Below are 27,783 nucleotides of genomic sequence, written 5' to 3'. Positions count from 1 at the left end.
CCATGGGAGAACTATGAGTAGAAGAGTAACCCAGTGGGATTTCTGTAACTGGCATTTATTTTGCAGTGCCTGGGTGAAGTACCAGGACCCGGATCTTCCCCATTGCAGGGCCTCTGCACATGAGGTTCCACCTATCTGAAGTGCTTTTCCTTGCACCTGTACACGCAGGTACTTTTTGAGGCTCCCCTACTGTTTTTTGTTTTGTTTTGTTTTGTTTTTGTTTTTTGAGACGGAGTCCCAGGCTGGAGTGCAGTGGCACTCACTGCAACCTCTGTCTCCCGGGTTCAAGCTATTCTCCTGCCTCAGCCTCCCGAGTAGCTGGGATTACAGACACACACCACCACGCCCAGCTAATGTTTGTATTTTTAGTAGAGATGGGGTTTCACCATGTTGGCTATGCTGGCCTGGAACTCCTGACCTCAAGTGATCCGCCTGCCTCAACCTCCCAAAGTGTTGGGATTACAGATGTGAGCCACCGCGCCCGGCCTTCACTACTTTCTGAGGTTCAGCTTTTGTGTTGCTGCCCGCTAAATGCCTGACACAGCCCCTCCCCACTTAGTATTTTTCTCATCACTCTATTTTATTAACCTAATAGCTACTTTTACTATCTGAAAAACAAAAGCAGACTCTGTTATTGCCAGGTACAGTGACTCACGCCTGTAATCCCAGTATTTAGGGAGGCATAGATGGGAGGATAGCTTGAGCTAGGAATTGAGACCAGCCTGGGCAACATAGCAAGACCTAGTTCTCAAAACAAAACAAAACAACAAAACAAAAAGACAAAAACAAAACACTCAGTTATTTATTTGGTTTATTTTTTAATTTAATTTTCTTTTTTTGAGACAAGAGTCTTGCTCTGTCCCAGGCTGGAGTGCAGTGGCGCAATCTCGGCTCACTGCAACCTCTGCCTCTCAGAGTTCAAGCGATTCTCCTGCCTCAGTCTTCTGAGTAGCTGGGATTACAGGCGCACACCACCACGCCCAGCTAATTTTTGTATTTTTAGTAGAGACAGGGTTTCACCATATTGCCCAAGCTGGTCTGGAACTCCTGACCTCAGGTGACCTGCCTGCCTCAGCCTCCCAAAGTGCTGGGATTACAGGCGTGAGCCACCATGCCTGGCTGGTTATTTACTGGTTTATCTGCTTGCTATCTCACTAAAGTATACGCACCAAGGCCGGGTGTGGTGGCTCATGCCTGTAATCCTAGCACTTCCTGAAGCTGAGGTGGGAGGATCATTTGAGCCCAGGAGTTCAAGACCAGCCTGGGCAACAGAGTGAGACTCTGTCTCTACAAAAAAAAAAAAAAGAAAAGAAAATACAAAAAATTAATCGGACATGGTGGCACACGCCTGTAATCCCAGCTCCTTGGGTGGCTGAGGCAGGAGAATCACTTGAACCTGGGAGGCAGAGGTTACAGTTGTGCCACTGTACTCCAGGCTGGGCGACAGAGTGAGACTCCGTCTCTAAATTAAGTGTCAGCACCATGGGAATAGGAAACTGGTTTTGGTAACCGCTTTATCCAGTGACCCTAGCACACAGTAGATGCTTAATAAACGTTTGCTGAAATAATGCTTTTTTTACTTTTTTGAGACAGGGTCTCATTCTGTTGCCCAGGCTAGAGTGCAGTGGCACAATATCTCAGCTCACTACAAACTCCGCCTCCTGGGTTAAAGTGATCCTCCTGCCTCAGCCTCCCAAGTAGCTGGGATTACAAGTGTGTGACACCACGCCCAGCTAATTTTTTTTAGTAGAGACGGGCTTTTACTACTTTGCCCAGGCTGGTCTTCAACTCCTTGGCTCAAATAATCCACCTGCCTTGGCCTCACAAAGTGCTGGGATCACAGGTGTGAGCCATAGCACCTGGCCAGAATATAGTAATATTTTTTAAATGTATTTTAATATACGATACTTTAAAAAAAAAAAAAAAAAACCTTGGCTATTTTAATTGGTTGATTCTTTCAGTTAAAAACTGTGGAATTCTGTTGAGTTTCTCCACAGAAACTCCATTAGAATTTTTTTCTTCATTCCTTTGAGACAGAGTTTTACTCTGTTGCCCAGGATGGAGTGCTGTGGCAAGACCACGGTTCACTGCAGCCTTGAACTCCCAGGCTCAAGCAATCCTCCCACCTCAGCCTCCCGAGTAGACGGGACTACAGGCACGTGCTACCATGTCCAGCAGGTTTTTCATTTTTTGTAGGGACAGGGTCTCTCTATGTTGCCCAGGCTGGTCGCAAATTCCTGGGTTCAACTGATTCTCCTGCCTCAACTTCCTAAATACTGGGATAACAGGCATGAGCCTCCATTGGAATGTTTAAAAAAAAAATAAACATTTTTTTTTTTTTTTGAGACGGAGTCTCACTCTGTCGCCCAGGCTGGAGTGCAGTGGCCAGATCTCAGCTCACTGCAAGCTCCGCCTCCCGGGTTTACGCCATTCTCCTGCCTCAGCCTCCCGAGTAGCTGGGACTACAGGCGCCCGCCACCTCGCCCGGCTAGTTTTTTGTATTTTTAGTAGAGACGGGGTTTCACCATGTTAGCCAGGATGGTCTCGATCTCCTGACCTTGTGATCCGCCCGTCTCGGCCTCCCAAAGTGCTGGGATTACAGGCTTGAGCCACCGCGCCCGGCCACATTTTTTTTTTTGAGACGGAGTCTCACTCTGTTGCCAAGGCTGGAGTGCAGTGGCACAATGTTGGTTCACTGCAAGTTCCGCCTCCCAGGTTCACGCCATTCTCCTGCCTCAGCCGCCTGGGTAGCTGGGACTACAGGCACCCACCACCACACCCGGCTAATTTTTGTATTTTTAGTAGAGATGGGGTTTCACCTGGCGTTAGCCAGGATGGTCTCAATCTCCTGACCTCATTATCCACCTGCCTCGGCCTGCCAAAGTGCTGAGTTTTCAGGCATGAGCCACTGCACCCGGTTCTAAAATATTTTTATTGTGGCCGGGCCCGGTAGCTCACGCCTGTAATCCCAGCACTTTGGGAGGCCGAGGCAGGCAGATCACCTGACGTCGGGAGTTCAAGACCAGCCTGACCAATATGGAGAAACCCCATCTCTACTAAAAATACAAAATTAGCCAGGCATGGTGGTGCACGCCTGTAATGCCAGCTACTCGGGAGGCTGAGGCAGGAGAATCACTTGAACCTGGGAGGCAGAGGTTGTGGTGAGCCAAGATTGCGCCATCGCGCTCCAGCCTGGGCAGCAAGAGCGAAACTCTGTCTCAAAAAAAAAAAAAAAAAAAAATATATATATATATATATATATATATATATATGAAATTGTAAAATAAAGCATCCATAGATGCATACACACAGCCAGATTCAAGAAACCACATAAAACAAATGCGTACTCTTTCCCTAAGCGGCCTGAGGTGATCTGGGAAAATGGTTCGCTATTCACTTGACCCAGAGAACCCCACAAAATCATGCAAATCAAGAGGTTCAAATCTTCGTGTCCACTTTGAGAACACTCATGAAACTGCCCAGGCCATCAAGGGTATGTATATACAAAAAGCCACGAAGTAGCTGAAAGACGTCACTTTGTAGAAACAGTGTGTACCATTCCAATGTGGAGTTGGCAGGTGTGCCCAGGCCAAGCAGTGGGGCTGGACACAAAGTCAGTGGCCCAGAAAAAGTGCTGAATTTTTGCTGCACATGCTTAAAAATGCAGAAAGTGGCCAGGGGCGGTGGCTCATGCCTGTAATCCCAGCACTTTAGGAGGCGGAGGCAGGTGGATCACCTGAGGTCAGGAATTCAAGACCAGCCTGGCCAACATGGTGAAACCCCATCTCTACTAAAAATACAAAAATTAACTGGGTGTGGTGGCACATGCCTGTAGTCCCAGCTACTAGGGAGGCTAAGGCAGGAGAATTGCTTGAACCCGGGAGGCGGAGGTTGCAAAGCCGAGATTGCGCCACTGCACTCCAGCCTGGGCGGTAGAGCGAGACTCCGTCTCAAAAAAAGAAAACGAAAAAGTAAAAACAGAGAGAGAGAGAAAGAAAGAAAGAGAGGAAGAAAGAAAAGGATTTTTGCTTGCATGGGTGAGGGAAGATGCTTTTAGACCTCTTAAATAACTTCCGTCCTCCCCCCCATTCTTAATACCTTGGGTGTTCATGGTAGAAAATGTGACCCTTCTCTGTCCCACCCTGTCCCAGGCTGAGGCTTGAGTCAGAAAAGAAAAGAGAAAGGGAGAAGGAGGTTCCCAGCCACTCCAGAATGCATGTGAACCCCTTGGGAGCCACTTTCAGCTCCTTTGCCATTTTGAGGGCCTCCTGGAAACTCCAAGGCACCCCTGCCCCCATCTGGAATGCCCAACTGCCCAGAGACTGCGCCTGTCTCTGAACATGTTTGTTTTTTTTTTTTTTTTGAGACAGAGTCTCGCTCTGTCGCTCAGGGTGGAGTACAGTGGCGCAATCTCAGCTCACTGCAACCTCCGCCTCCCGAGTTCAAGCAATTCTTCAGCCTCAGCCTCTCCAGTAGCTGGGATTACAGGTACCTGCCATCATGCCTGGCTAATTTTTTGTATTTTTAGTAGAGATGGGGTTTCACCATATTAGCCAGGATGGTCTCGATCTCCTGACCTCGTGACCCACCCGCCTTGACCTCCCAACGTGCTGGGATTACAGGCGTGAGCCACCACGCCCGGCAGAAATTTTTAAAAATTAGCTGGGCATGGTAGCATGTTCCTATAGTCCCAGCTACTCAGGATCCTGAGACGGGAGAATTGATTGAGCCCAGGAATTTGAGGCTACAGTAAGCTATGATCACACCACTGCACTCCAGCCTGGGCCAAGAGCAAGACTGTCTCAACCCAGGTGAAGTAGCTCATGCCTATAATCCCAGCAATTTGGGAGGCTGAGGCGGGTGGATCACTTGAGGTCAGGAGTTTGAGACCAGCCTGGCCAACATGGTGAAACCTCGTCTCTACTAAAAATACAAAAGTTAATCGGGTGTGGTGGCGCCCCTCTGTAGACCCAGCTACTTGGGAGGCAGAGGCAGGAGAATCCCTTGAACCCAGGAGGTGTAGGTTGCAGTGAGCCGAGGTCGAGCCACTGTACTCCAGCCTGGGCGACAGAGCGAGGCTCTGTGTCAAAAATCATCATGATCGTTATCATCTCCACTTCCCCCTTGACTTACTGAGTTTTCACGAGCTGCCAGCGGCGGCTTTGGGCTCCCTCTCCGGAGCCTGGGATCAGCCGGAAAGGAACGCGTCAGAGCGGCCTGAACGGCTGCTCTCGGTTTCGCCACCAGAGGGCGGTGCTATCTAGGGTAACCCCCCCGGGGTCCGCCGTTGTCAAACCCAGTATATATAGAGAAGGAATTTTCAGGGCGGCAGGGGGAGTCTATCTCTAGCTCTTTCTTATTGTTGCAAAAATAATTTCTCAAAAATAAAAATAGGCCGGGCGCGATGGCTCACGTCTATAATCCCAACACTTTGGAAGTCCGAGGCGGGTGGATCACTGGAGGTCAGGAGTTCAAGATCAACATGGTGAAACCCTGTATCTACTAAAAATACAAAAATTAGCCGGGCATGGTGGCCAGCACCTGTAATCCCAGCTACTCAGGCGGCTGAGGCATAAGAATCCCTTGAAGCCGGGAGGCAGAGGTAGCAGTAAGCTGAGATTGCCCCACTGCACTCCAGCCTGGGTGACAGAGAAAGACGCTGTCTCAAAAAAATAAATAAATAAAAAATAAAATAAATAAATCGTAAATTACAAAACAATGACAAGCTTTAAAACATCGGCTGGGTGAGGTGGCTCATGACTGTAATCCCAGTACTTTGGGAGGCCAAGGCGGGCAGATCACGAGGTCAGGAGATCAAGACCATCTTGGCTAACACGGTGAAACCCCGTCTCTATTAAAAATACAAAAAATTAGCCGGGTGTGGTGGTGGGCACCTGTAGTCCCAGCTACTTGGGAGGCTGAGGCAGAAGAATAGCGTGAACCCGGGAGGCGGAGCTGGCAGTGAGCCGAGATCGCGCCACTGCACTCCAGCAGGGGCGACAGAACGAGACTCCGTCTCAAAAAAAACATAAATAAATAAAAAATAAAATAAAATAAAAGAGGGCACAGTTTTGGGCACCTGTAATTCCAGCTAGTGAGCAGGCTGAGATGGGAGGATTTCTTGGGCCCAGTAGTTCCAATCCAGCCTTGGCAACACAGCGAGACATCCCACCACCACCACACGTGCCTTCCCCCGCCACCGTATTAAAAGAGAGAGATTCAAAGGTTTGGAACTAAAGAGAACTAGGTTCAAATCTTTTTTTTTTTTTTTTTTTTTTTTCCTTTTTGAGATGGAGTCTGGCTCTGTTGCCCAGGCTAGAGTGCAGTTGTGCTATCTTGGCTCATTGCAGCCTCTGACTCCTAGATTAGAGCGATTCTCCTGCCTCAGCCTCCCAAGTAGCTGGGAGGTAGTGCTCACCACAACACCCAGCTAATATTTTATATTTTTAGTAGAGACAAGGTTTCACCAGGTTGGCCTGGCTGGTCTCAAACTCCTGATCTCAGGTAATCTGCCCACCTCAGCCTCCCAAATTGCTGGAATTACAGACATGAGCCACCACGCCTGGCCTAGATTCAAATCTTGACCCTTCTGAGCTGCGTGACTTGTCCAAATTCCTGAAGGTCTCAGAAGCTCAATTTATCTCCTTTCTGGGGCCAACTTGAGGTTGAGATAAAATGGATTACGCAAGTGTCTGATGGTGTAAAGGTGGTGCTAAATAAATGTACACTGCTACAGTTATTATTTCCTTAGTGACTTCACAGCTGTTTGCTCTGCAATGTACAAGTTCCCAGACTGTAAGGAACTATGGGGAAAGGCTAATGGGGGAGGGAAGAAAGGCAACCCCACTCCCTTCTGAGCACCAGCCCAGATTCTGAGTCATCCTTTCTGTCCTGAGTGTTTGAGGTCCTGCTCATGGGTTGACCTTTCTTGGTGACCTGGATGTGAGTACAGTGTGGCAGGAAACACTGTGGTTAGCTTCTGGGGGTGGTAGAGGCCAGTCACTGGACACAATGTGCCATTACATAGTCCTAACAACCTTGTGGGCTTGTCTGAGAAGAATCCTGCATGTCTCAAACCAGAAAGAATTTTTCATGCTCTTCCTTGAACCTGAGTCATCTATTTCTTGTACACTTTGTCTAGGACTCTGTCAAGCATCTCTCAGTCTTAGGACCCCTGCTCCAGGAATCCTTTTTTTTTTTTTTTTGAGACGGAGTCTCGCTGTGTCTCCCAGGCTGGAGTGCAGTGGCGTGATCTCGGCTTACTGCAAGCTCCGCCTCCCGGGTTCACGCCATTCTCCCGCCTCAGCCTCCCAAGTAGCTGAGACTACAGGCGCCCGCCACCACGCCCGGCTAGTTTTTTGTATTTTTAGTAGAGACGGGGTTTCACCATGTTAGCCAGGATAGTCTCGATCTCCTGACCTCGTGATCCACCCGCCTCGGCCTCCCAAAGTGCTGGGATTACAGGCTTGAGCCACCGCGCCCGGCCCAGGAATCCTTACCTGATGGGATTGATGTCTTTTCTATGCTCTTCCAGGCCTGTGTGCTTACCCCATTACAGCATTGATCATCTAGGAATCAACTTATTTAGTTAAAATGATCACCATTCATGGTGCCAATGAGCAAACAGATATCATGTGCCTCCTGATATCATACACTGAGAAGAACACAATATCACTGCCAAAAATACCTAACAGGCACCTTATGGGAAAGAAACATCAGCATCAGACAAATGCAAAGTGGAGGATGTGCTACAAATAACTCAAAAATATCAGTGTTTGGCCAGGCATAGTGGCTTATGCCTGTTGTCCCAGCTACTCAGGAGGTTGAGACAGGAGGATCACTTGAGCCCAGGAGGTTAAGGCTGCAGTGAGCTGTGATCTCACCACTGCATTCCAGCCTTGGTGACAAAGCGAAACCGTGTTTCAAAAAATATCAGGGCCCTGCCAGGTATAGGGAATGCACCTGTATTCCCAGTTACTCAGTAGGCTGAGGCAGGAAAACTGCTTGAGCCCAGGAGGTTTGAGAACAGCCTGGGCAAGATAACAATGACCTTGTCTCAGAGAAAAACAAAAAAAGGACCAAAGGGACATGACAATAAATGCAGTGGATGATTCTGGATGGGGTCCTGCTCATTAAAAAACATGGCTGTGATGCTATGTGTGGTGGCTCATGCCTGTAATCCTAGCACTTTACAGTGTATCCAGGCGGATCATGAGGTCAGAGTTCGAGACCAGCCTGACCAACATAGTGAAACCCTGTCTCTACTAAAAATACGCAAATTAGCTGGGCATGGTGGTGTGTGCCTGTATTCACAGCTACTCAGGAGGCTGAGGCAGGAGAATCGCTTGAACCCAGGAGGCTGAGGTTGTGGTGAGCTGAGATCATGCCACTGCATTCCAGCCTGGGCAACAAAGGGAGACTTCATTGTGGTTTTTTTTGTTGTTGTTGTTTGTTTGTTTAAAAAAAAAAACAGGGCCGGGCGCGGTGGCTCAAGCCTGTAATCCCAGCACTTTGGGAGGCCGAGACGGGTGGATCACGAGGTCAGGAGATCGAGACCATCCTGGCGAACACAGTGAAACCCCGTCTCTACTAAAAAATACAAAAAACTAGCCGGGCGAGGTGGCGGGCGCCTGTAGTCCCAGCTACTCGGGAGGCTGAGGCAGGAGAATGGCGTGAACCCGGGAGGCGGAGCTTGCAGTGAGCTGAGATCCGGCCACTGCACTCCAGCCTAGGCGACAGAGCGAGACTCCGTCTCAAAACAAAACAAAACAAAACAAAATCAGCTATTTCCAGGCACAGTGGCTCATGCCTGTAATCCCAGCTCTTTGGGATGCCGGAGTCAGAGGACCGCTCGAGTTCAGGAGCTCAAGTTCAAGACCAGCCTGGGCAATGTAACAAAACCCTGTCTCTACAAAAAAATACCAAAATTAGCCTGATGTGGTGGCATGTGCCTGTAGTCCCAGCTGCTCAGGAGGCTAAGGCAGGAGGATCACTTGAGCCCAGGAGTTGGAGGCTGCAGTGAGTTATAATCACACCGCTGCACTCCAGCCTGAATGACAGAGTGAGACCCTGTCTCCAAAACAAAACAAACAGAAACACAAACCACAGCTGTTTAGGTCATGCTTGACACAATTGATGAAACTGGAATATGGACCATAGATTAGATAACAGTACTATGTCAGGGTCAGATTTCCTGAAATTGTTAGCTGTACTACAGTTATATAAACACTTTTTTTTTTCCTTAGTAAAGGGCAAAAGGCACACATTATGTGTGCAATATATTCTTAAGTGGGTCAGAAAAAGATGTACAAAAAAGTGTGTATTATCTCACCCTCCATGAGTGTATTATATAAATATATATGCATACGTCTCTATGCGAGTGTATTTTATCTATGCACTTATGTATTACGTATACGTGTGTGTGTGTGGTGGTGTTGTTTTGTTTCTTGTTTTGTTTGTTTGTTTGAGATGGAGTCTTGCTCTGTCACCCAGGCTGGAGTTCAATGGCGCAGTCTCAGCTCACTGCCACCTCTGCCTTCCAGGTTCAAGTGATTCTCCTCCCTCAGCCTCCTGAGGAGCTGGGATTACAGGCCTGAGCCACTGTACCTGGCCTCTTTTTTTTTTTTGGAGACAAGAATCTCACTCTGATGCCCAAACTGGAGTGCAGTGGTACGATCATAGCTCACTGCAGCTTCCAACTCCTGGGCTTAAGTTGTCCTTTTGCATCAACCTCCTCGAGTAGGTGTGGGAGTACAGGTAGGCACCACCACACCTGGCTAATTATTTATTTATTTGTATATTTATTTATTTATTTTGAGACGGAGTTTCACTCTTGTCACCCAGGCTGGAGTACAATGGCACAATCTTGGCTCACTGCAACCTCTGCCTCCCCGGTTCAAGAGATTCTCAGGCTGGGCGTGGTGGCTCACGCCTGTAATCCCAGCACTTTGGGAGGCTGAGGCGGGTGGATCGCGAGGTCAGGAGATTGAGACCATCCTGGCTAACACGGTGAAACTCCATCTCTACTAAAAATACAAAAAATTAGCCCGGCGTGGTGGCGGGCGCCTGTAGTCCCAGCTACTCGGGAGGCTGAGGCAGGAGAATGGCGTGAACCTGGGAGGTGGAGCTTGCAGTGAGCCGAGATTGTGCCACTGCACTCCAGTCTGGGAGACACAGCGAGACTCCGTCTCAAAAAAAAAAAAAAAAAAAAAAGAGATTCTCCTGCCTCAGCCTCCCAAGTAGCTGAGATTACAGATGCCACCACGTCTGGCTAATTTTTTTTTTTTTTTGTATTTTCAGTAGAAATGGGGTTTCACCATGTCAGCCAGGCTGGTCTTGAACTCCTGACCTCAGGTGATCCACCTGCCTTGGCCTCCCAAAGTGCTGGGATTACAGGCATGAGCCGCCGCGCCCAGCCCTAATTTTTTATTTTTTGTAGGGACGGGGTCTCACTTTGTTACCCAGGCTGGTCTGAAATCCCTGGCTTTAAGTAATCCTTCTACCTCAGTCTCCCAAAGTGTCAGGAATACAGGTGTGAGCCACCCTGCCCAGCCTGTTCGTGTATGTTGTATATATGTGTCTCTCTGTATGTAAGTGTGGCTTTCTCCATATATGTATATATATGTTTATATGTATTGCATATGTATGTCTTTCTGTATGTATTGTATATATTTATATTTTATGTCTCTATGTGTGTTTATTTTTTGGATACAAGGTCTTGCTCTGTTGCCTAGGCTAGAGTGCAGGGGTGCAATCTTGGCTCACTGTAGCTTTGAGCCTTGACTTCCCAGGTTCAAACGATCCTCCCGCCTCAGCCTCCCAAGTAGCTGGTACTAAAGGAATGTGCCATCACACCTAGCTATTGCTTTTTTTTTTTTTTTTTTTTTTTTGAGACAGAGTCTTGCTCTGTCACCCAGGCTGGAGTGCAGTGGTATGATCTCTGCTCACTGCAGCCTCCACCTCCTGGGTTCAAGAGATTCTCCTACCTCAGCCTCCCAAGTAGCTGAGATTACAGCCACACACCACCATGCCCGCTAATTTTTGTATTTTTAGTAGAGAAGGGGTTTCACCATGCTTGTCAGGCTGGTCTCAAACTCCTGGACTCAAGTGATCCACCCACCTTAGCCTCCCAAAGTGCTAGGATTACAGGTGTGAGCCACCGTGCTGGGCCCTAGCTTTTTTTTTTTTTTTTTTTTTTTTTTTGAGATGGAATATTGCCCTGTCGCCCAGGCTGGAGTGCAGTGACTCTATCCTCTGCCTCCCAGGTTTAAGCGATTCTCCTGCCCCAGCCTCCAGAGTAACTGGGATTATAGGCGTGTGCCTCCACGCCTGGCTAATTTTTACATTTTTAGTAGAGATGAGGTTTCACCATGTTGGTCAGGCTGGTCTCGAACTTCTGACCTCATGATCCGCCCACTTCGGCCTCCCAAAGTGCTGGGATTACAGGAGTGAGCTACTGCGCCCAGCCTGGCCCCAGCTAATTTTTAAAATTTTTTGTACAGACAGGGTCTTGCCATGTTACCCAATCTTGAACTCCTGGGCTCAAGCAGCCCTCCCACCTTGGCCTCCCAAAGTACGGGGATTACAAGCATGAACCACCTTGCCCAGCTTAATGGCATCTACATTTGTAGTGAAATGCACATAACAGACCAGGCACGATGGCTCATACCTGTAATCCCAGCACTTTGGGAGGCCAAAGTGGGTGGATCACCTGAGGTCAGGAGTTCGAGAGCAGCCTGGACAACATGGCAAAACCCCGCCTCTACTAAAATACAAAAATTAGCCAGGTGGTGGTGGGCACCTGTAATCCCAGCTACTCGGGAGGCTGAGGCAGGAGAATCATTTGAACCCAGGAGGTGGAGGTTGCAGTGAACAGAGATTTCGCCACTGCACTCCAGCCTTGGTGACAGAGTGAGACTCCGTCTCAAAAAAACAAAAACAAAAGAAAGAAAAAGAAAAAAAGAAATACACATAATATAAAATTGATCATTTTAACAGTTTTTAACTGTGTTGGCCAAAGTAGCCCACACGTTGGGATTGGAAACCTAGTCTTGCCCACCGTGATCGCCCCAGCACAGTATGTGTATAGTATACTCAAAGAACAATTGATCAGGATGACCTTGTCTTTGCTGGGTTAAAGGCCACATTCTAAAGCTCAGTTTTTGGTCAGGCACAGTGACTCATACCTGTAATCCCAGCACTTTGGGAGGCCAAGGCGAGCGAATCCCTTGAGCTCAGGAGTTCGAGACCAGCCTGGGCAACATGGCAAAATCCTGTCTCTACAAAATCTACAGAAATTAGGCAGGTCTAGTGGCACAAGCCTTTAGTCCCAGCTACTTGGGAGGCTGAGGTGGGAGGATCACTTGAGTCTGGAAGGTTGAGGTTGTGGTGAGCTGTGATCGTGACACTGCACTCCAGCCTGGGTGAGTGAAAGCCATCTCAAAAAAAACCATAAAATAGGGCCGGGCGTGGTGGCTTATGCCTGTAATCCTAGCACTTTGGGAGGCTGAGGTGGTGGATAGCCTAAGCTTAGGAGTTTGAGACCAGCCTGGGCAACATGGTGAAACCCCACCCCCTCTACTGAAATACAAAAAATTAGCTGGTGTGGTGGTGGGTGCCTGTAGTCCCAGCTACTTGGGAGGCTGAAGCACGAGAATCACTTGATCCTGGAAGGCAGAGGTTGCAATGACCCGAGATTGCACCACTGCACTCCAGCCTGGGTGACAGTGAGCCTCTGTCTAAAAAAAAAAAAAGGCCAGGCCAGGCCAGGCACAGTGGCTCACACCTGTAATCCCAGCACGTTGGGAGGCCAAGGTAGGTGGATCACCTGAGGTCAGGAATTTGAGACCAGCATAGCCAACACAGTGAAACACCGTTTGTAGTAAAAATACAAAAAAATTAGCCAGGCGTGGTGGTGCACACCTGTAGTCGCAGCTACTCGGGACACTAGGCTGGAGAATCGCTTGAACCCAGGAGGTGGAAGTTGCAGTGAGCGGAGATTGCGCCATTGCACTCCAGCCTGGGTGACAAGAGGGAAACTCCATCTCGAAAAAATAAATAAATAAAATAAAAAATAAAGAGCAGTTTTTAGAATAAAATCTAGAGCCAACTCAAGGCTACAGGGTAGACTCTTTTGTAGACTGCTCACAGCAGGTGCCCTTAAGACCCTGGGTCTGTGATGTGTTTTGTGCTGTGGGACACATGGCTCCAAAGAAGTCCCTGAAAATCAGATCATGAAAAGGTCATTGGGTTGGGAAAGTAATTGATCAGTTCTCTCAGTTTAAGAAGCTGGGGAAGAGGAGGAGCTTGCATTCTGGGATAGCCTGGGATAGCTATGCCCTTACTCAGAGAGAGGCTGGGGGGCTTGGGGGTGGACAGGCCAGACGGTGACCATCTGAACCTACTCCTCACTGGGGTTTTCCTCCCTCCCTTTCCCGTCCACTGCTGCTGGGAGGGATATGCTGTCCTGGCATCTGGCCCAGCTGACAGGGCCAAGTGTATGAGTGGCAGCCTGCACGTCAGCCCTTGGGTGTGCAGTTTCAGATTCCAGAGAATGAGTTGGCTCGGAGCCCTGCTGAGTCAATGCCCTTCTCCTTGCCAGTGCTCTGAGCCAACCTGCCCTGGGTTCTTCCTGGTAGGCTGGTTTTCTGTGCCAGCCTCCCCTTCTTGACAGGATATAGGGGAACTGGTAGGGAAGAGGCAGAGGAGATCGGTGCAAGTTTGAATGCATACTTAGCCTTGTGGAATGAATGTGGTCCAGCCCTTTAGCCTCACTCAGTACTTCCTTTGTCCCAACTCTATCCCTACCCCAGGCTCAGAGTGTTGCGGTATCTCTACCTGCCTGGGAACTTCAAACATACAGGGGCTAGGCTGAGAGGGCAGCAGCACCTTCATTCAGTGCGTGAGTGAATGAATGAATGAGGGAGAGAAAGAGGAAGGTCTTCCAGGTCTCAAACTTTTTTTTTTTGGTGACACGGAGTCTCACTCTGTCACCCAGGCTGGAGCGCTGTGGCGCAATCTCAGCTCACTGCAACCTCCGCCTCCTGAGTTCAAGCGATTCTCCTGACACAGTCTCCCGAGTAGCTATAAGCACGTGCCACCACACCTGGCTAATTTTTTTTTTAGTAGAGACGGGGTTTCACCATGTTGGCCAGACTGGTCTCAAACTCCTGACCTCAGGTGATCTGATTGCCTCGGCCTCCCAAAGTGCTGGGATTACAGGTGTGAGCCACCGCATCTGGCCACAAACTTTTATTTTATTGCTTTTTTAGAGACAAGATCTCACTCTGTTGCCCAGGCTGGAGTGCAGTGGCACCATTGTGGCTCATTGCAGCCTCTGCCTCCTGGGCTCAAGTGAGCCTCCTGCCTCAGCCTCCCAAGTAGCTGGGACCACAGGCATGGGCCACCGCCCTGGCTTCCTCCTTTCCTTGTGTCTCCTCTTTCTGTTCTCTAAGTTCCTGCTTTATTACAGGCAAAGATCAAGACACTGAAGACCCTGGCCGTAGAGGGTAAGCCATGGGGGTGAGGCCCTGATTCAAGTCTGCCGCTAAGGCACTCATCATTTCAGATTCAGGGGAGAAATGGAAGTCAAGGAATCTCATAAACACAGCTGCAATGATGAATCCTTTCACAGGAAGGAACATGCGAGCCCAGAGAAGTCTCTCCTGGTCTTGGGATGGAGGTCTCACGAAGCCGAGGAAGGCGAGGACTTTTGGTGAGTTTCGGGCTTCCCGCCCACTCTACTGAACTCAGCTCTTTTTTTTTCTTTTCTTTTCTTTCTTTCTTTTTTTTTTTTTTTTTGAGACGGAGTCTCGCTCTGTTGCCCCAGGCTGGAGTGCAGTGGCCGAATCTCAGCTCACTGCAAGCTTCGCTTCCCGGGTTTACGCCATTCTTCTGCCTCAGCCTCCCGAGTAGCTGGGACTACAAGCGCCCACCACAACACTCGGCTAATTTTTTGTATTTTTAGTAGAGACGGGGTTTCACCGTGTTAGCCAGGATGGTCTCGATCTCCTGACCTCGTGATCCGCCCACCTCGGCCTCCCAAAGTGCTGGGATTACAGGCGTGAGCCACCGGTCCCAGTCTCTTTTCTCTTCTTTCTTTCCTTCCTTCCTTCCTTCCTTCCTTCCTTCCTTCCTTCCTTCCTTCCTTCCTTCCTTCCTTCCTTCCTTCCCTTCCCTCCCTCCCTCCCTCCTTCCCTTCTTTTTCTTTCTTTCTCTTTCTTTTTCTTTCTTTTTCTCTTTCTTTCTTTCCCTTTCTCTCTCTCTTTCTGTCTCTCTCTTTCCTTCCTCCCTCCCTCCCTTTCTTTATTTTTATTTATTATTATTATTATTATTTTGAGACGTAGTCTGGCTCTGTCGCCCAGGCTGGAGTGCAATGACGCGATCTCGGCGCACTGCAACCTCCACCTCCCCGGATTCAAGCAATTCTCTTGCCTCAGCCTCCCGAGTAGCTGGGATTACATGCGCGCACCACCATGTCCGGCTAATTTTTTTTTTGTATTTTTAGTAGAGACTGGGTTTCACCACGTTGGCCAGGCTGGTCTGGAAGTCTTGACCTCAGGTGATCCGCCCACTTTGGCCTCCCAAAGTGTTGGGATTTACAGGGGTGAGCCACCGCGCCCGGCCCTCTACCCCTGCTTCTGCCTTCCAGTCTCAGCTCCAGTGTGCGCCCTCTCCGCCACTGGGCAAGGCAGGGGCGGAATAGGGGGCTTGGAATTCCACAGCCTAGAGACGGGCACCGTGGGGGAAAGAAGAGTCACCTCTCCTACGGTTAGCAGAGGAAGGCCTGCCTGAGCCTGGAGCGGGGGCGGGAGAGCCAGAGTTTTGCACCCCCAGGGCATCCCCCAGCCCGCAGACTACCAGGCCTCCAGAGGACAGGACCCCTCCCCCGGCCACAGGCCCTGCCCCCGCCACTCCCCGCACCCCGCCTCCAAGGCTCCTCCGCCCACTCCGCACCCAACTTATAAACACGGTCCTCGAGCGCTGCGGGGAGAAACAGAGCTAAGCAGATCCACCTCTGTGATCCGATTCTTTCCAGCGCCTTCTGCAACCAAGCGGGTATCCCCTTGGTCCTCCGCGTCTCCAACCCTCGCACCTGGAACTCCAGCGTCCCCGAGAGTCCCCGCATCCCCGCTCCCAGGCTACGTGAGAGGATGCGCGGTGCTCCGACGGCCGGAGCAGCCCTGATGCTCTGCGTCGCCACGGCCGTGCTGCTGAGAGCTCAGGGCGGCCCGGTGCAGTCCAAGTCTCCGCGCTTTGCGTCCTGGGACGAGATGAATGTCCTGGCGCACGGACTCCTGCAGCTAGGCCAGGGGCTGCGCGAACACGCGGAGCGCACCCGCAGTCAGCTGAACGCGCTGGAGCGGCGCCTCAGCGCTTGCGGGTCTGCCTGCCAGGGAACCGAGGGGTCCACCGCCCTCCCGTTAGCCCCTGAGAGCCGGGTGGACCCTGAGGTCCTTCACAGCCTGCAGGTATGTGCCCCCGGGGCTGGTTCTCCGCGCCCCTACTGGCTCTCCTTGCTTGGAAGGGTATGGACAGGAGTGGGGGGAGGGTGCACAACTGTGGCTCCCTGTGATTCCCCTGCCTCAAGGGATGGGCTCCCTTTTAGGAAGCCGAGGAGGGAGGTTCCCTCAAGGCTAGGAGTTCAAGACCACCTAAAGCAAAATAGCGAGACCCCCGTCTCTTCACAAAAAAAGAATAAATAAGTTAAATTAAAAAATGACTGGGCGGGGTGGCTCACGGAGCCTCCAACTGCTGTCGAGACTAGCCTGGCCACCGTGGAGAAACCTCATCTCTACTAAAAATACAAAAAATTAGCCGGGCATGATGGCGCATGCCTGTAATCCCAGCTACCTGGGAGGCTGAGGCAGAAAAATCTCTTGAACCCGGGAGGCGGAGGTTGCAGTGAGCCAAGATCGCATCACTGCACTTCAGCCTTCAGGCAACAGAGCAAGACTTCTTCTCAAAAATATAATAGTTATAAAATAAAAATAAGGCCAGGCGCGGTGGCTCACGCTTGTAATCCCAGCATTTTGGGAGGCCGAGGCGGGCTGATCACCTGAGGTCAGGAGTTCAAGACCAGCCTGACCAACACAGTGAAACCCCATCTCTACTAAAAATACAAAAATTAGCTGGGTGTGGTGGTAAGCGCCTGTAATCCCAGCGACTCAGGAGGCTGAGGCAGGAGAATCGCTTGAACCCAGGAGGTAGAGGTTGCAGTGAGCCGGGATCTTGCCATTGCACTCCAGCCTGGGTGACAGAGCTAGACTCAGTCTCAAATAATAATAATAAATAAAATAAAATACAAATATAAATACAAAAGTTGGCCAGGCGTGGTGGCAGGCACCTGTAATCTCAGCTACTTGGGAGGCTGAGGCACAAGAATCACTTGAATCTGAGAGGCAGAGGTTGCAGTGAGCCAAGATTGTGCCACTGCCCTCCAACCTGGGTGACAGAGAGTCTGTCTGAAAAAATAAAAAAAAGGCAGGCATAGAGCTGCATGACTGTAGTCCCAGCTACTCGGGAGGCTGAAACAGGAGGATCACTTGACCCCAGGAGTTGGAGGCTGCAGTGAGCTGTGACAGCACCACTGCAGTCCAGCCTGGGTGACAGAATGAGACCCTGCCTTTGGAAAAAAAAAAAAAAGATAGACTCCCTTGCCTGGCCTCAGCGGATGGAGATTTGGAAGGATGGATGAGTGGATGAATGAAGAAGTTGGGGAAGGCAAGCTGGGTCCTCACCAAGGTTTTCACCCCTCCCCAGACACAACTCAAGGCTCAGAACAGCAGGATCCAGCAACTCTTCCACAAGGTGGCCCAGCAGCAGCGGCACCTGGAGAAGCAGCACCTGCGAATTCAGCGTCTGCAAAGCCAGGTAACCCTAGGGTCAAGGGAGAAAAGGTCCCTCTGATAGCTGGGACCCCAGGTGGGGAGGGTGGTGGTGAGCACAGGACCTGTGGGTGGGGACGTGGGGCCAGGCAAGGCCTGATACCCTCCTCCCATTCCATCCTAGGTTGGCCTCCTGGACCCCAAGCACCTAGACCATGAGGTGGCCAAGCCTGCCCGAAAAAAGAGGCGGCCCGAGATGGCCCAGCCAGTTGACTCGGCTCACAATGCCAGCCGCCTGCACCGTGAGTGTCTGGCCCTCGATGCCCTCCAGTGGCTACCCCCATCCCGCCACTTGCCATTGCTGGTCCTCTCCTTGTCAGGTCCACCTTAAGGAGAAGATGTCCTGGCCTGGATTCCCTGTGGGCTCACCAGTCTCCCGGTCAGAGCTGATGGCATCACCTCCTTCCCCAGCCCTGACCTGACCCAGCCAGGCCATCCAACCCTTCTCCCCTGCAAGCCAGTGGGCTGTCCCTGAAGCCCTGCTGGTCACTGATTGGAACAGGTGGAGAAAGAGAGATCTCGAGGGACTTGAGCTGCAGGGGTGCTGGAGAAGGTAGAAATGGGGTTTGGGGTGCCATCCTGAAGGTTAGAAACTTCTAGGGGAGGGTGTCATGGAACAGGTGGTGCTAGGTAGGAGTGTTCATAGATTTGGGCCCTCCATGGCGTCTTGGGGTATGTGGGAATCAGGTTTGGGAACCCCCAGCTCCCAGGCCAGAAACACACACTCTTGCATCTTACAAATCCAATGCTCCAGGTCCCTGACCCCTCTTCCTCCTCCCTCTCTTGTTCTCTTCCTCTCTCCCCGCCCCCGCCAGACCCCTCCCCGCAGCAGAAAGTGGGCTTTTGCTGCCACCACAAGTTGTAGCTGCTTTACTCCCAAATCTCCGTTCATCTCGAACCACAGCATGTCCATGTGTGTCCGACGCAGACTCGCGGTTCTCACGGCCCCACACAGTTTCCCTGTGGTCCTCGTCCTTCCCTGCATCTGTGGCTGTCCACAGCCAACTAGGTGAAAGTTTGGATCCCCCTCTCACACCCTAGGGTCAGTGGCAGGCTTCTAGCACTGTAGACCTGAGGGTTCTCTCCTCTCCAAGCTCCTGCTCCTTCCCCACCTCGTGCTGCCCACCCCCAACCCTGCCAGGCTGGCACCTCAGCGTGGTCAGGGTCCTGTCCACCCTCCCAAAGCCACCATCCCAAGATGAGGGGCTTCTGGAGGGTGACGGGGGAAGGCACAAGTCCTGGCTGGGAAATGCAGTGGAAGGGGGCAGGGGTTCTGTGGGTTCGGGACTCCCAGACTCTTGGCTCAGGCTTGCCAAGTAGGAGAAAGTTCAGAGCTGGGAAGGCAAACAGCTGGCATTCATGGAAGCCACACTGGTGATTTGGCCACGTGCCCATCCTTACTGGATAGGAGGAAAGTAGGGGAAAGGGGAGATGCCTGAGGGGCCGGAAAGCGTCTTCCTGGTCACACTGGGCCCGCCCCCACCCCCACCATGCAGACTCATTTCGACCTTTCCCCTACTTTTCCAGCTGGGCTGGGGGGCGGTTCCTTCCAGTCTGGAGCCTCTGAGCCTCCAGACGTGCTCAAGGCCATCCTCCCCTCCTCCCTCCCTCTTTCTCTCCTCAACCCTGCCTCCTCTCCCTCTAGGAGCTGGGATCCCCAGGCAGAGCCTCTGAGATTCTCCTGGTCAACACAGTTCTTCCTCCTTGCTCTGGACATGCTGCCTCATTCATTCATTCATTCATTCATTTATCAAGTCTTTTTTGTTTGTTTTTTGAGACAGAGTCTCGCTCTGTTACCCAGGCTGGAGTGCAGTGACGCAATCTCAGCTCACTGCAACCTCGGCCTCCCCCTGGGTTCAGGTGATTCTCCTGCCTCAGCCTCCCAAGTAGCTGGGATTACAGGCACCTACCACTACCACGCCCAGCTAATTTTTATTCATTCACCGAGTCTTTTTTTTTTTTTTTTTTTTTTGAGACAGAGGCTCACTCTGTCACTCAGGATGGAGTGCAATGGCTTGATCTCAGTTCACTGCAACCTCCGCCTCCCGGGTTCAAGCGATTCTCCTGCCTCAGCCTCCCAAGGAGCTGGGATTACAGGCGTCCACCATCACACCCAGCTAATTTTTGTATGTTTTACTAGAGATGGGGTTTGGCCATGTTGACCAGGCTGGTCTCGAACTCCTGACCAATCCACCCGCCTCCCAAAGTGCTGGGATTACAGGCATGAGCCACTGCGCCCGGCCCATTCATCAAGTCTTTACTGAGCAGCTGCTATGCGCTGGGGCCTGCGTGGATGCTGGTGCCAGGATGTGGGCAGAGCTGCTCCTTGTCCCCAGCCTCATGGAGCCTCCATGCAGTCAGAGGAGAGACCAATAGATGACCCCAGTGTCCAGAAGTGGAAGTCCTTGCTCAATTCCCATTTGGGGAGGTCTGGCCAGGTCTGGGAGTGAGGCAAGGCAAGGCAAGGTATCCTTCCAGAAGCTGGGGATCAGAGAGAGAAGTAAGGAAAGAGTCCCGCCGGGCGCAGTGGTTCACACCTGTAATCCCAGCACTTTGGGAGGCTGAGGCTGGTGAATCACGAGGTCGGGAGATAGAGACCAGCCTGGCCAACATGGTGAAACCCCCATCTCTACTAATAATACAAAAATTAGTCGGACGTGGTGGTGGTGGCACGTGCCTGTAGTCCCAGCTGCTCCGGAGGCTGAGGCAGGAGAATCACTTGGACCCAGGAGGCGGAGGTTGCAGTGAGCCAAGATCATGCCACTGCACTCCAGACTGGTGACAGAGCGAGACTCCGTCTCAAAAAAAAAAAAAAAGAGAGTCCCAAGCAGGGGGAACAGCATGTGCAAAGTCCCTATGGCAGAAGGGTGTGTGGTACAAGGGTGGGAAGAAGGCCTGTGTGCCAGAGAGGGTGTGGGTACAGCATGGCAGGAGGAAGATGGGCACAGGGGCTGGTCCTCCAGGTGCCTTGTGGACCATGCTGAGGAAGGACACAGGGAGCCATGGAAGAGGTTAGGCAGATGGCAGAGGGGTGGTCATGAGATCAGATTTGCCTTTTACTTCCCTGGTCATCCACAGCTCAGACCCCAGACATGCCTGGCTCCTGAGAACCCCAGGGGCTGCTCTCCTGTTTCAACTCTCCACTTTATCTCCCTGCAGGGCTGCCCAGGGATTGCCAGGAGCTGTTTGAAGATGGGGAGAGGCAGAGTGGACTATTTGAGATCCAGCCTCAGGGGTCTCCGCCATTTTTGGTGAACTGCAAGATGACCTCAGGTAGGGTGTGCTAGCCCACCAGGGGCCCCTCTCCCCGTAGGCCCTGTTGTCTTTCTTTAAATTGAAAAAAAATAATAATTATTATAGGCAGGATCTTGCTATGTTGCCCAGGCTGGTTTGTTTTTTTTTTTTTTTTGAGACGGAGTTTCACTCTTGTTGCCCAGGCTGGAGTGCAATGGCACGATCTCAGCTCCTCTGCCTCCCAGGCTTAAGAGATTCTCCTGCCTCAGCCTCCCCAGTAGCTGAGACTACAGGTGCCAGCAACCACACCCAGCTAATTTTTGTATGTTTATTAGATACGGGGTTTCACCATGTTGGTCTGGGTGGTCTCAAACTCCTGACCTCAAATGATTTGCCAACCTCGGCCTCCCAAAATGCTGGGATTACAGGCATTAGCCACTGCGCCCAGCCTCTTTTTTTTTTTTTTTTTTTTTTTTTTTGAGACGGAGTCTCGCTCCGTCGCCCAGGCTGGAGTGCAGTGGCCAGATCTCAGCTCACTGCAAGCTCCGCCTCCCGGGTTCCCGCCATTCTCCTGCCTCAGCCTCCCGAGTAGCTGGGACCACAGGCGCCGCCACCTCGCCCGGCTAATTTTTTGTGTTTTTAGTAGAGACGGGGTTTCGCCGTGTTAGCCAGGATGGTCTCGATCTCCTGACCTTGTGATCCGCCCGTCTCGGCCTCCCAAAGTGCTGGGATTACAGGCTTGAGCCACCGCGCCCGGCCCAGCCTCTTTTCTTTAAAGTGCAGCCCTTGTCTGGATGTAGTGGCTCACACCTGTAATCCCACTTTGGGAGGCCGAGGCGGGAGGATGACTTGAGTCCAGAAGTTTGAGACCAGCCTGGACAACATAGCGAGAGCTCATCTTTACAAAAAATTTTGTGAAAGTAAAAAGGCCAGGCGCAGTGGCTCATACCTGTAATCCCAGCACTTTGGGAGGCTGAGGCGGCCATATCACAAGGTCAGGAGTTCGAGACCAGCCTGACCAACATGGTGAAACCCTGTCTCCACTAAAAATACAAAAATTAACCAGGCATGGTGGCATGTGCCTGTTATCCCAGCTACTCAGGAAGCCAAGGCAGGAGAATCACTTGAACTGAGGAGGCGGAGGTTGCAGTGAGCCGAGATCACGCCACCACACTCCAGCCTGGGCGACAGAGCGAGACTCTGTCCCCCCACCAAAAAAATAAAAGAGAGAAAATAAAATAAAATAAAATAAAATAAAATTCAGCCGTTGCTGGGCATGGTGGCACACGCCTGTAGTCGCAGCTACTCAGGAGGCCAAGGCAGGAGGGTTGCTTGAGCCCAGGAATTAAAGGCTGCAGTGAGCTGTGATCACACTTGTGAATAGCCACCGCACTCCAACCTGGGCAACACAACAAAACCTCGTTTCTTAAAAAAAAAAAAAAAAAAAAAAAAAAAATGGCTGAGCGCAGTGCGTGGTGACTTACACCTATAATCCCAGCACTTTGGGAGGCTGAGGCGGGCAAATCACTTGAGGTCAGGAGTTCAAGACCAGACTGGTCAACATGGTGAAACCCCGTTTCTACCAACATCCAAAACATTAGCCGGTCATGGTGGCAGGTCCCGGTGATTCCAGCTGCTTGTGGGGCTGAAACACAAGAATCACTTGAGCCCTGAAGGCAGAGGTTGCAGTGAGCTGAGATTGTGGCACTGCGATCCAGCCTGGGCAATAATAGAGTGAGACTCCATCTCTTAAAAAAAAAAAAAAAAAAGGGCCGGGCGCAGTGGCTCAAGCCTGTAATCCCAGCACTTTGGGAGGCCGAGACGGGCGGATCACGAGGTCAGGAGATCAAGACCATCCTGGCTAACACGGTGAAACCCCGTCTCTACTAAAAAATACAAAAAACTAGCCGGGCGAGGTGGCGGGCGCCTGTAGTCCCAGCTACTCGGGAGGCTGAGGCAGGAGAATGGCGTGAACCCGGGAGGCGGAGCTTGCAGTGAGCCGAGATCCGGCCACTGCACTCCAGCCTGGGCGACAGAGCAAGACTCCGTTTCAAAAAAAAAAAAAAAAAAAAAAAAAAAAAAGCAGCTTTTTTTTCCATTGAGAAGAAATCCTTTCCATTACAAGAGATTACAACACGGGGTTTTGTGGTTGAGAACTGCAGAGGAAGACCCAGTTCAGCTGGCCCAGAGAGGCTTTGCAGATTTCCACTGCCCACTCCTTCCCACGCTCAGTCCCTGCTGGGTTCTTGGGACAAAGATCTTCCCAAAGCCAGCCCATAATATTCCTTCCTCTGACCCACCCTCCTCGAGTCCTCCAGGGATGAGTGAGGGAGCTGCTGGCTTCCTGGGTTTGGAGGGGGTTTGGTGCTTGGGAGCCAGATGAGGGAGTGGGGTCCTCTGTGAGGAGGGACTTCCTGGTGACCTTGTACCTTTCTGGGCAGATGGAGGCTGGACAGTAATTCAGAGGCGCCACGATGGCTCTGTGGACTTCAACCGGCCCTGGGAAGCCTACAAGGCGGGGTTTGGGGATCCCCAAGGTAGGTGTTTCTAGCGGGTACAGAGGCAGGGGAGGAAGAGGGACCCTCAGAAGTGGCCTTGCCTCACTGAGTGGCCTCTCCCGCTCCAGGCGAGTTCTGGCTGGGCCTAGAGAAGGTGCATAGCATCACAGGGGACCGCAACAGCCGCCTGGCCGTGCAGCTGCAGGACTGGGATGGCAACGCCGAGTCGCTGCAGTTCTCTGTGCACCTGGGTGGCGAGGACACGGCTTACAGCCTGCAGCTCACCGAGCCCGTGGCCAGCCAGTTGGGTGCCACCACCGTCCCGCCTAGCGGCCTCTCCGTACCCTTCTCCACTTGGGACCAGGATCACGACCTCCACAGGGACAAGAACTGCGCCAAGAGCCTCTCTGGTGAGCAGGCTCTGCCATGCCACATCCAGCCAGTAGCTTCCCTCCTTATCTTTCTGCTGCTCTGTCCTGCCTTCAACCCCAAATTGCATCTGTTTCCTGCCCCCACCTCTTCCTTACATGCTGTGTGATTAGGCCACTAACTTAGCCTATCTGGCCTCAGTTTTCCCATCCTGAAAAGAGTCTTGACCACTTTTATTTACTTATTCATTTATTTATTTATTGAGATGGAGTCTCACTCTATCCCCCAGGCTGGAGTGCAGTGGCATGATCTTGGCTCACTGCAAGCTCCGCCTCCCGGGTTCACTCCATTCTCCTGCCTCAGCCTCCTGAGTAGCTGGGACTACAGGCGCCCGCCACCAGGCCCATCTAATTTTTTTGTATTTTTAGTAGAGACGGGGTTTCACCGTGTTAGCCAAGATGGTCTCGATCTCCTGACCTCGTGATCCACCCGCATCGGCCTCCCAAAGTGATGGGATTACAGACGTGAGCCACGGTGCCCGGCCTACTCATTTTTAAATTTTATTTTTATTTTTTTGAGACGGAGTGTCACTCTGTTGCCCGGGCTGGAGTGCAGTGGCCGGATCTCAGCTCACTGCAAGCTCCGCCTCCCAGGTTTACGCCATTCTCCTGCCTCAGCCTCCCGAGTAGCTGGGACTTCAGGCGCCCACCACCTCGCCTGGCTAGTTTTTTGTATTTTTAGTAGAGACGGGGTTTCACCGTGTTAGCCAGGATGGTCTCGATCTCCTGACCTCGTGATCCGCCCGCCTCGGCCTCCCAAAGTGCTGGGATTACAGGCTTGAGCCACCGCGCCCGGCCTCATTTATTTTTTGAGACAGAGTCCCACTCTGTCGCCCAGGCTGGAGTGCAAGTGACGTGATCTCGGCTCACTGCAGCCTCTGCCTCCTGGGTTCAAGTGATTCTCTTGCCTCCGCCTCCTGAGTAGCTGGGATTACAGGCACCTGCCACCAGGCAATTGTTTTGTATTTTTAGTAGAGAAGGGGTTTCACCATGTTGGCCAGAGTGGTCCTGAACTCCTGACGTCAAGTGATCTGCCTGCCTTGGCCTCCCAATGTGGTGGGATTACGGGCATGAGCCACCTTGCCCGGCCACAAGCATCTTTATAATGGTGCCCACTGCACAGGAATCTTTTTTTTTTTTTTTAAACAGGGTCTCACTCTGTCACCCAGGATGGAGTGCAGTGGTGTGATCATAGCTCATTGCAGCCTCAACCACTGGGCTTGAGTAAAGGCTGAGGCTGGGTGTGGTGGCTTCACGCCTGTAATCCCAGGGATTTGGGAGACCAAAGAGGGAGGATCACTTGAGCCCAGGGGTTTGACAGCAGCCCGGGTAATAGAGGGAGACCCTGTCTCTACAAAAAAAATACAAAAGTTGTCTGGGTGTGGTGGCTCACACCTGTAATCCCAGCACTTTGGGAGGCCAAGGCAGGCGGATCACGAGGTCAGGAGTTCAAGACCAGCCAGGCCAACATAGTGAACCCCTCTACTAAAAATACAAAAATTAGCCGGGTGTGGTGGCACGTGCCTGTAGTCCCAGCTACTTGGGAGGCTGAGGCAGCAGAATCACTTTAACCTGGGAGGTGGAGGTTGCAGTGAGCCGAGATTACGCCACTGCACTCCAGCTTAGGCAACAGAGTGAGACTTCGTCTCAAAAAAAAAAAAAAAAAAAAAAAATTAGTGAGGCATAGTGGCTCACACTTGTACTCCCAGCACTTTGGGAGGCTGAAGCGAGTGAATCACTCGAGCTCAGGAGACCAGCTTGAGCAACGTGGCGAAATCCCATCTCAACTAAAAATACAAAAATCTAGCTGGGCATGAGGGTGCAGCCTGTGGTCCCATCTACTTGGGAGGCTGAGTTGGGAGGATCTCTTGAGCCTAGGAGGTCAATGCTGCAGTGAGCTGAGACTGCACCACTGCACTCAAGCCTGAGTGACAGAGTGAGACCCAATCTCAAAAAAAAAAAAAAAAGTAAAGTCCCAAGCCCAATCATGGTCCCCAACCTGCCTCATCCTCAACCCCATCCCCATCTCCTTTCAGCCCCATTGGTGGCTCAAAGACCTGACCATGTTTCCTCTCCCCTGACCCCGGCAGGAGGCTGGTGGTTTGGCACCTGCAGCCATTCCAACCTCAATGGCCAGTACTTCCGCTCCATCCCACAGCAGCGGCAGGAGCTTAAGAAAGGAATCTTCTGGAAGACCTGGCGGGGCCGCTACTACCCGCTGCAGGCCACCACCATGTTGATCCAGCCCACGGCGGCAGAGGCAGCCTCCTAGCCTCCTGGTTGGGCCTGGTCCCAGGCCCACGAAGGACGGTGACTCTTGGCTCTGCCCGAGGATGTGGCCACTCCCTGCCCGGGCAGGGGCTCCGAGGAGGGGCCATCTGGAAGCTTGTGGACGGAGAAGAAGACCATGGCTGGAGAAGCCCCCTTTCTGAGTGCAGGGGGGCTATATGCATTGCCTCCTGAGATCGAGGCTACAGGATATGCTCAGACTCTGGAGGCGTGGACCAAGGGGCATGGAGCTTCACTCCTTGCTGGCCGGGGAGCTGGGGACTCAGAGGGACTACTTGAGGCCGGCCAGGCTGGCCTCAGTGGCGGACTCAGTCACATTGACTGACTGGGGGACCAGGGCTCACGTGAGTCAAGAACGCCCTCCTGGTGCGGGTGCTGTTGTGTGTAGGTCCCCTGGGGACACAAGTAGGCACCAGTCGTGTCTGGGCGGAGCTCACAGAGTTCTTGGAATAAAAGCAACCTCAGAACACTTCGTTCTTTGTTTTCAGTTTTTTTTTTTTTTTTTTTTCTTTCCAATTTTTTTTTTTTTTTTTTTTTTTTAGTTCACACGTCTAGTAACTTACCCTCAGTTTGTTTTAAAAAGTGAACAAAGTCCATGTAAACATGTTCCCAGGGCCAGGCACAGTTTCTTGTGCCTGTAATCCCAGCCCTTTGTGAGGCCGAGGTGGGCAGATTGCTTGAGGTCAGGAGTTCGAGACCAGCCTGGCCAACATGGTGAAACCCCGTCTCTACAAAAAATACAAAAATTACCCGGGTGTGATGGCGCACGTCTGTACACGTCTGTAGTCCCAGCTACTCCGGAGGCTGATGCAGAAGAATCATTTGAGCCAAGGAGGCCAAGGCTGCAAGTAAGCCAAGATTGCGCCACTGCACTCCAGCCTGGGCAACAGAACAAGAATCCATCTCAAAAAAAAAGAAATTTTTTTCATAGAGGTAGGGTCTCACTCTGTTGTCCAGGCTGGTCTCAAACACCGAGGCTCAAGGGATCTTCCTGCCTTGGCTTCCCAAAGTGCTGGGATTAAAGGTGTGAGCGCCACTGCACCCAGCCCTAAAGGCTCTAATTCTACATCTGGGTTTTGTTTAAGAAAAAAATAAGATGAGGGCCGGACACAGTGGCTCACGCCTGTAATCCCAGTACTTTGGGAGGTTGAGGCGGGTGGATCACCTGAAGTCGGGAGTTCCAGACCCGCCTGACGAACATGGTAAAACCCCGTCTCTACTAAAAATAGAAAAATTAGCCAGGTGTAGTGGCGGGTGCCTGTAATCCCAGCTACTCAGGAGGCTGAGGCAGGAGAATCGTTTGAACTCAGGAGGCGGAGGTTGCAGTGAGCAGAGATCATGCCACTGCACTCCAGCCTGGGTGACAGAGCAAGGCTTGATCTCAAAAAAAAAAAAAAAAAAAAAAAAAAAACAACAACCAATAGGGCCTTGGCTCACGCCTGTAATACT

General features: G+C 51.5%; 2 protein-coding genes across 3 annotated transcripts in view; one reads left to right on the top strand and one right to left on the bottom strand.

The window, feature by feature from the left end:
• Window positions 1-19,392, bottom strand: part of CD320 (CD320 molecule) — a 61,123-nt gene extending 41,731 nt beyond the window's left edge. Inside the window, exon 1 of the mRNA XM_050770713.1 lies at window positions 19,368-19,392. Within this exon, the coding sequence (XP_050626670.1) occupies window positions 19,368-19,377 (10 nt within the window). The 5' untranslated portion in view covers window positions 19,378-19,392. The remainder of the gene's footprint in view (window positions 1-19,367) is intronic.
• ANGPTL4 (angiopoietin like 4) lies at window positions 15,968-26,806 on the top strand. 2 transcript variants are annotated; one of them, XM_050770576.1, is made up of 7 exons: window positions 15,968-16,469; window positions 17,761-17,871; window positions 18,010-18,127; window positions 21,045-21,158; window positions 23,561-23,656; window positions 23,746-24,027; window positions 26,136-26,806. In XM_050770576.1, the coding sequence occupies exons 1-7, from the start codon at window positions 16,152-16,154 to the stop codon at window positions 26,315-26,317; spliced, it is 1,221 nt and encodes a 406-aa protein (XP_050626533.1). In that variant the 5' UTR covers window positions 15,968-16,151; the 3' UTR covers window positions 26,318-26,806. The 2 variants fall into 2 exon arrangements, with proteins under 2 accessions (XP_050626533.1, XP_050626534.1); XM_050770577.1 differs by lacking the exon at window positions 21,045-21,158.
• The last annotated feature ends 977 nt before the right edge of the window (window positions 26,807-27,783 follow it).

Source organism: Macaca thibetana, chromosome 19 (assembly GCF_024542745.1).
Source record: "Macaca thibetana thibetana isolate TM-01 chromosome 19, ASM2454274v1, whole genome shotgun sequence".
Lineage (NCBI taxonomy): Eukaryota > Metazoa > Chordata > Mammalia > Primates > Cercopithecidae > Macaca > Macaca thibetana.
The sequence above is the reverse complement of the archived record's forward strand: the minus strand, read 5'-3'. Positions and strand labels throughout refer to the sequence as shown.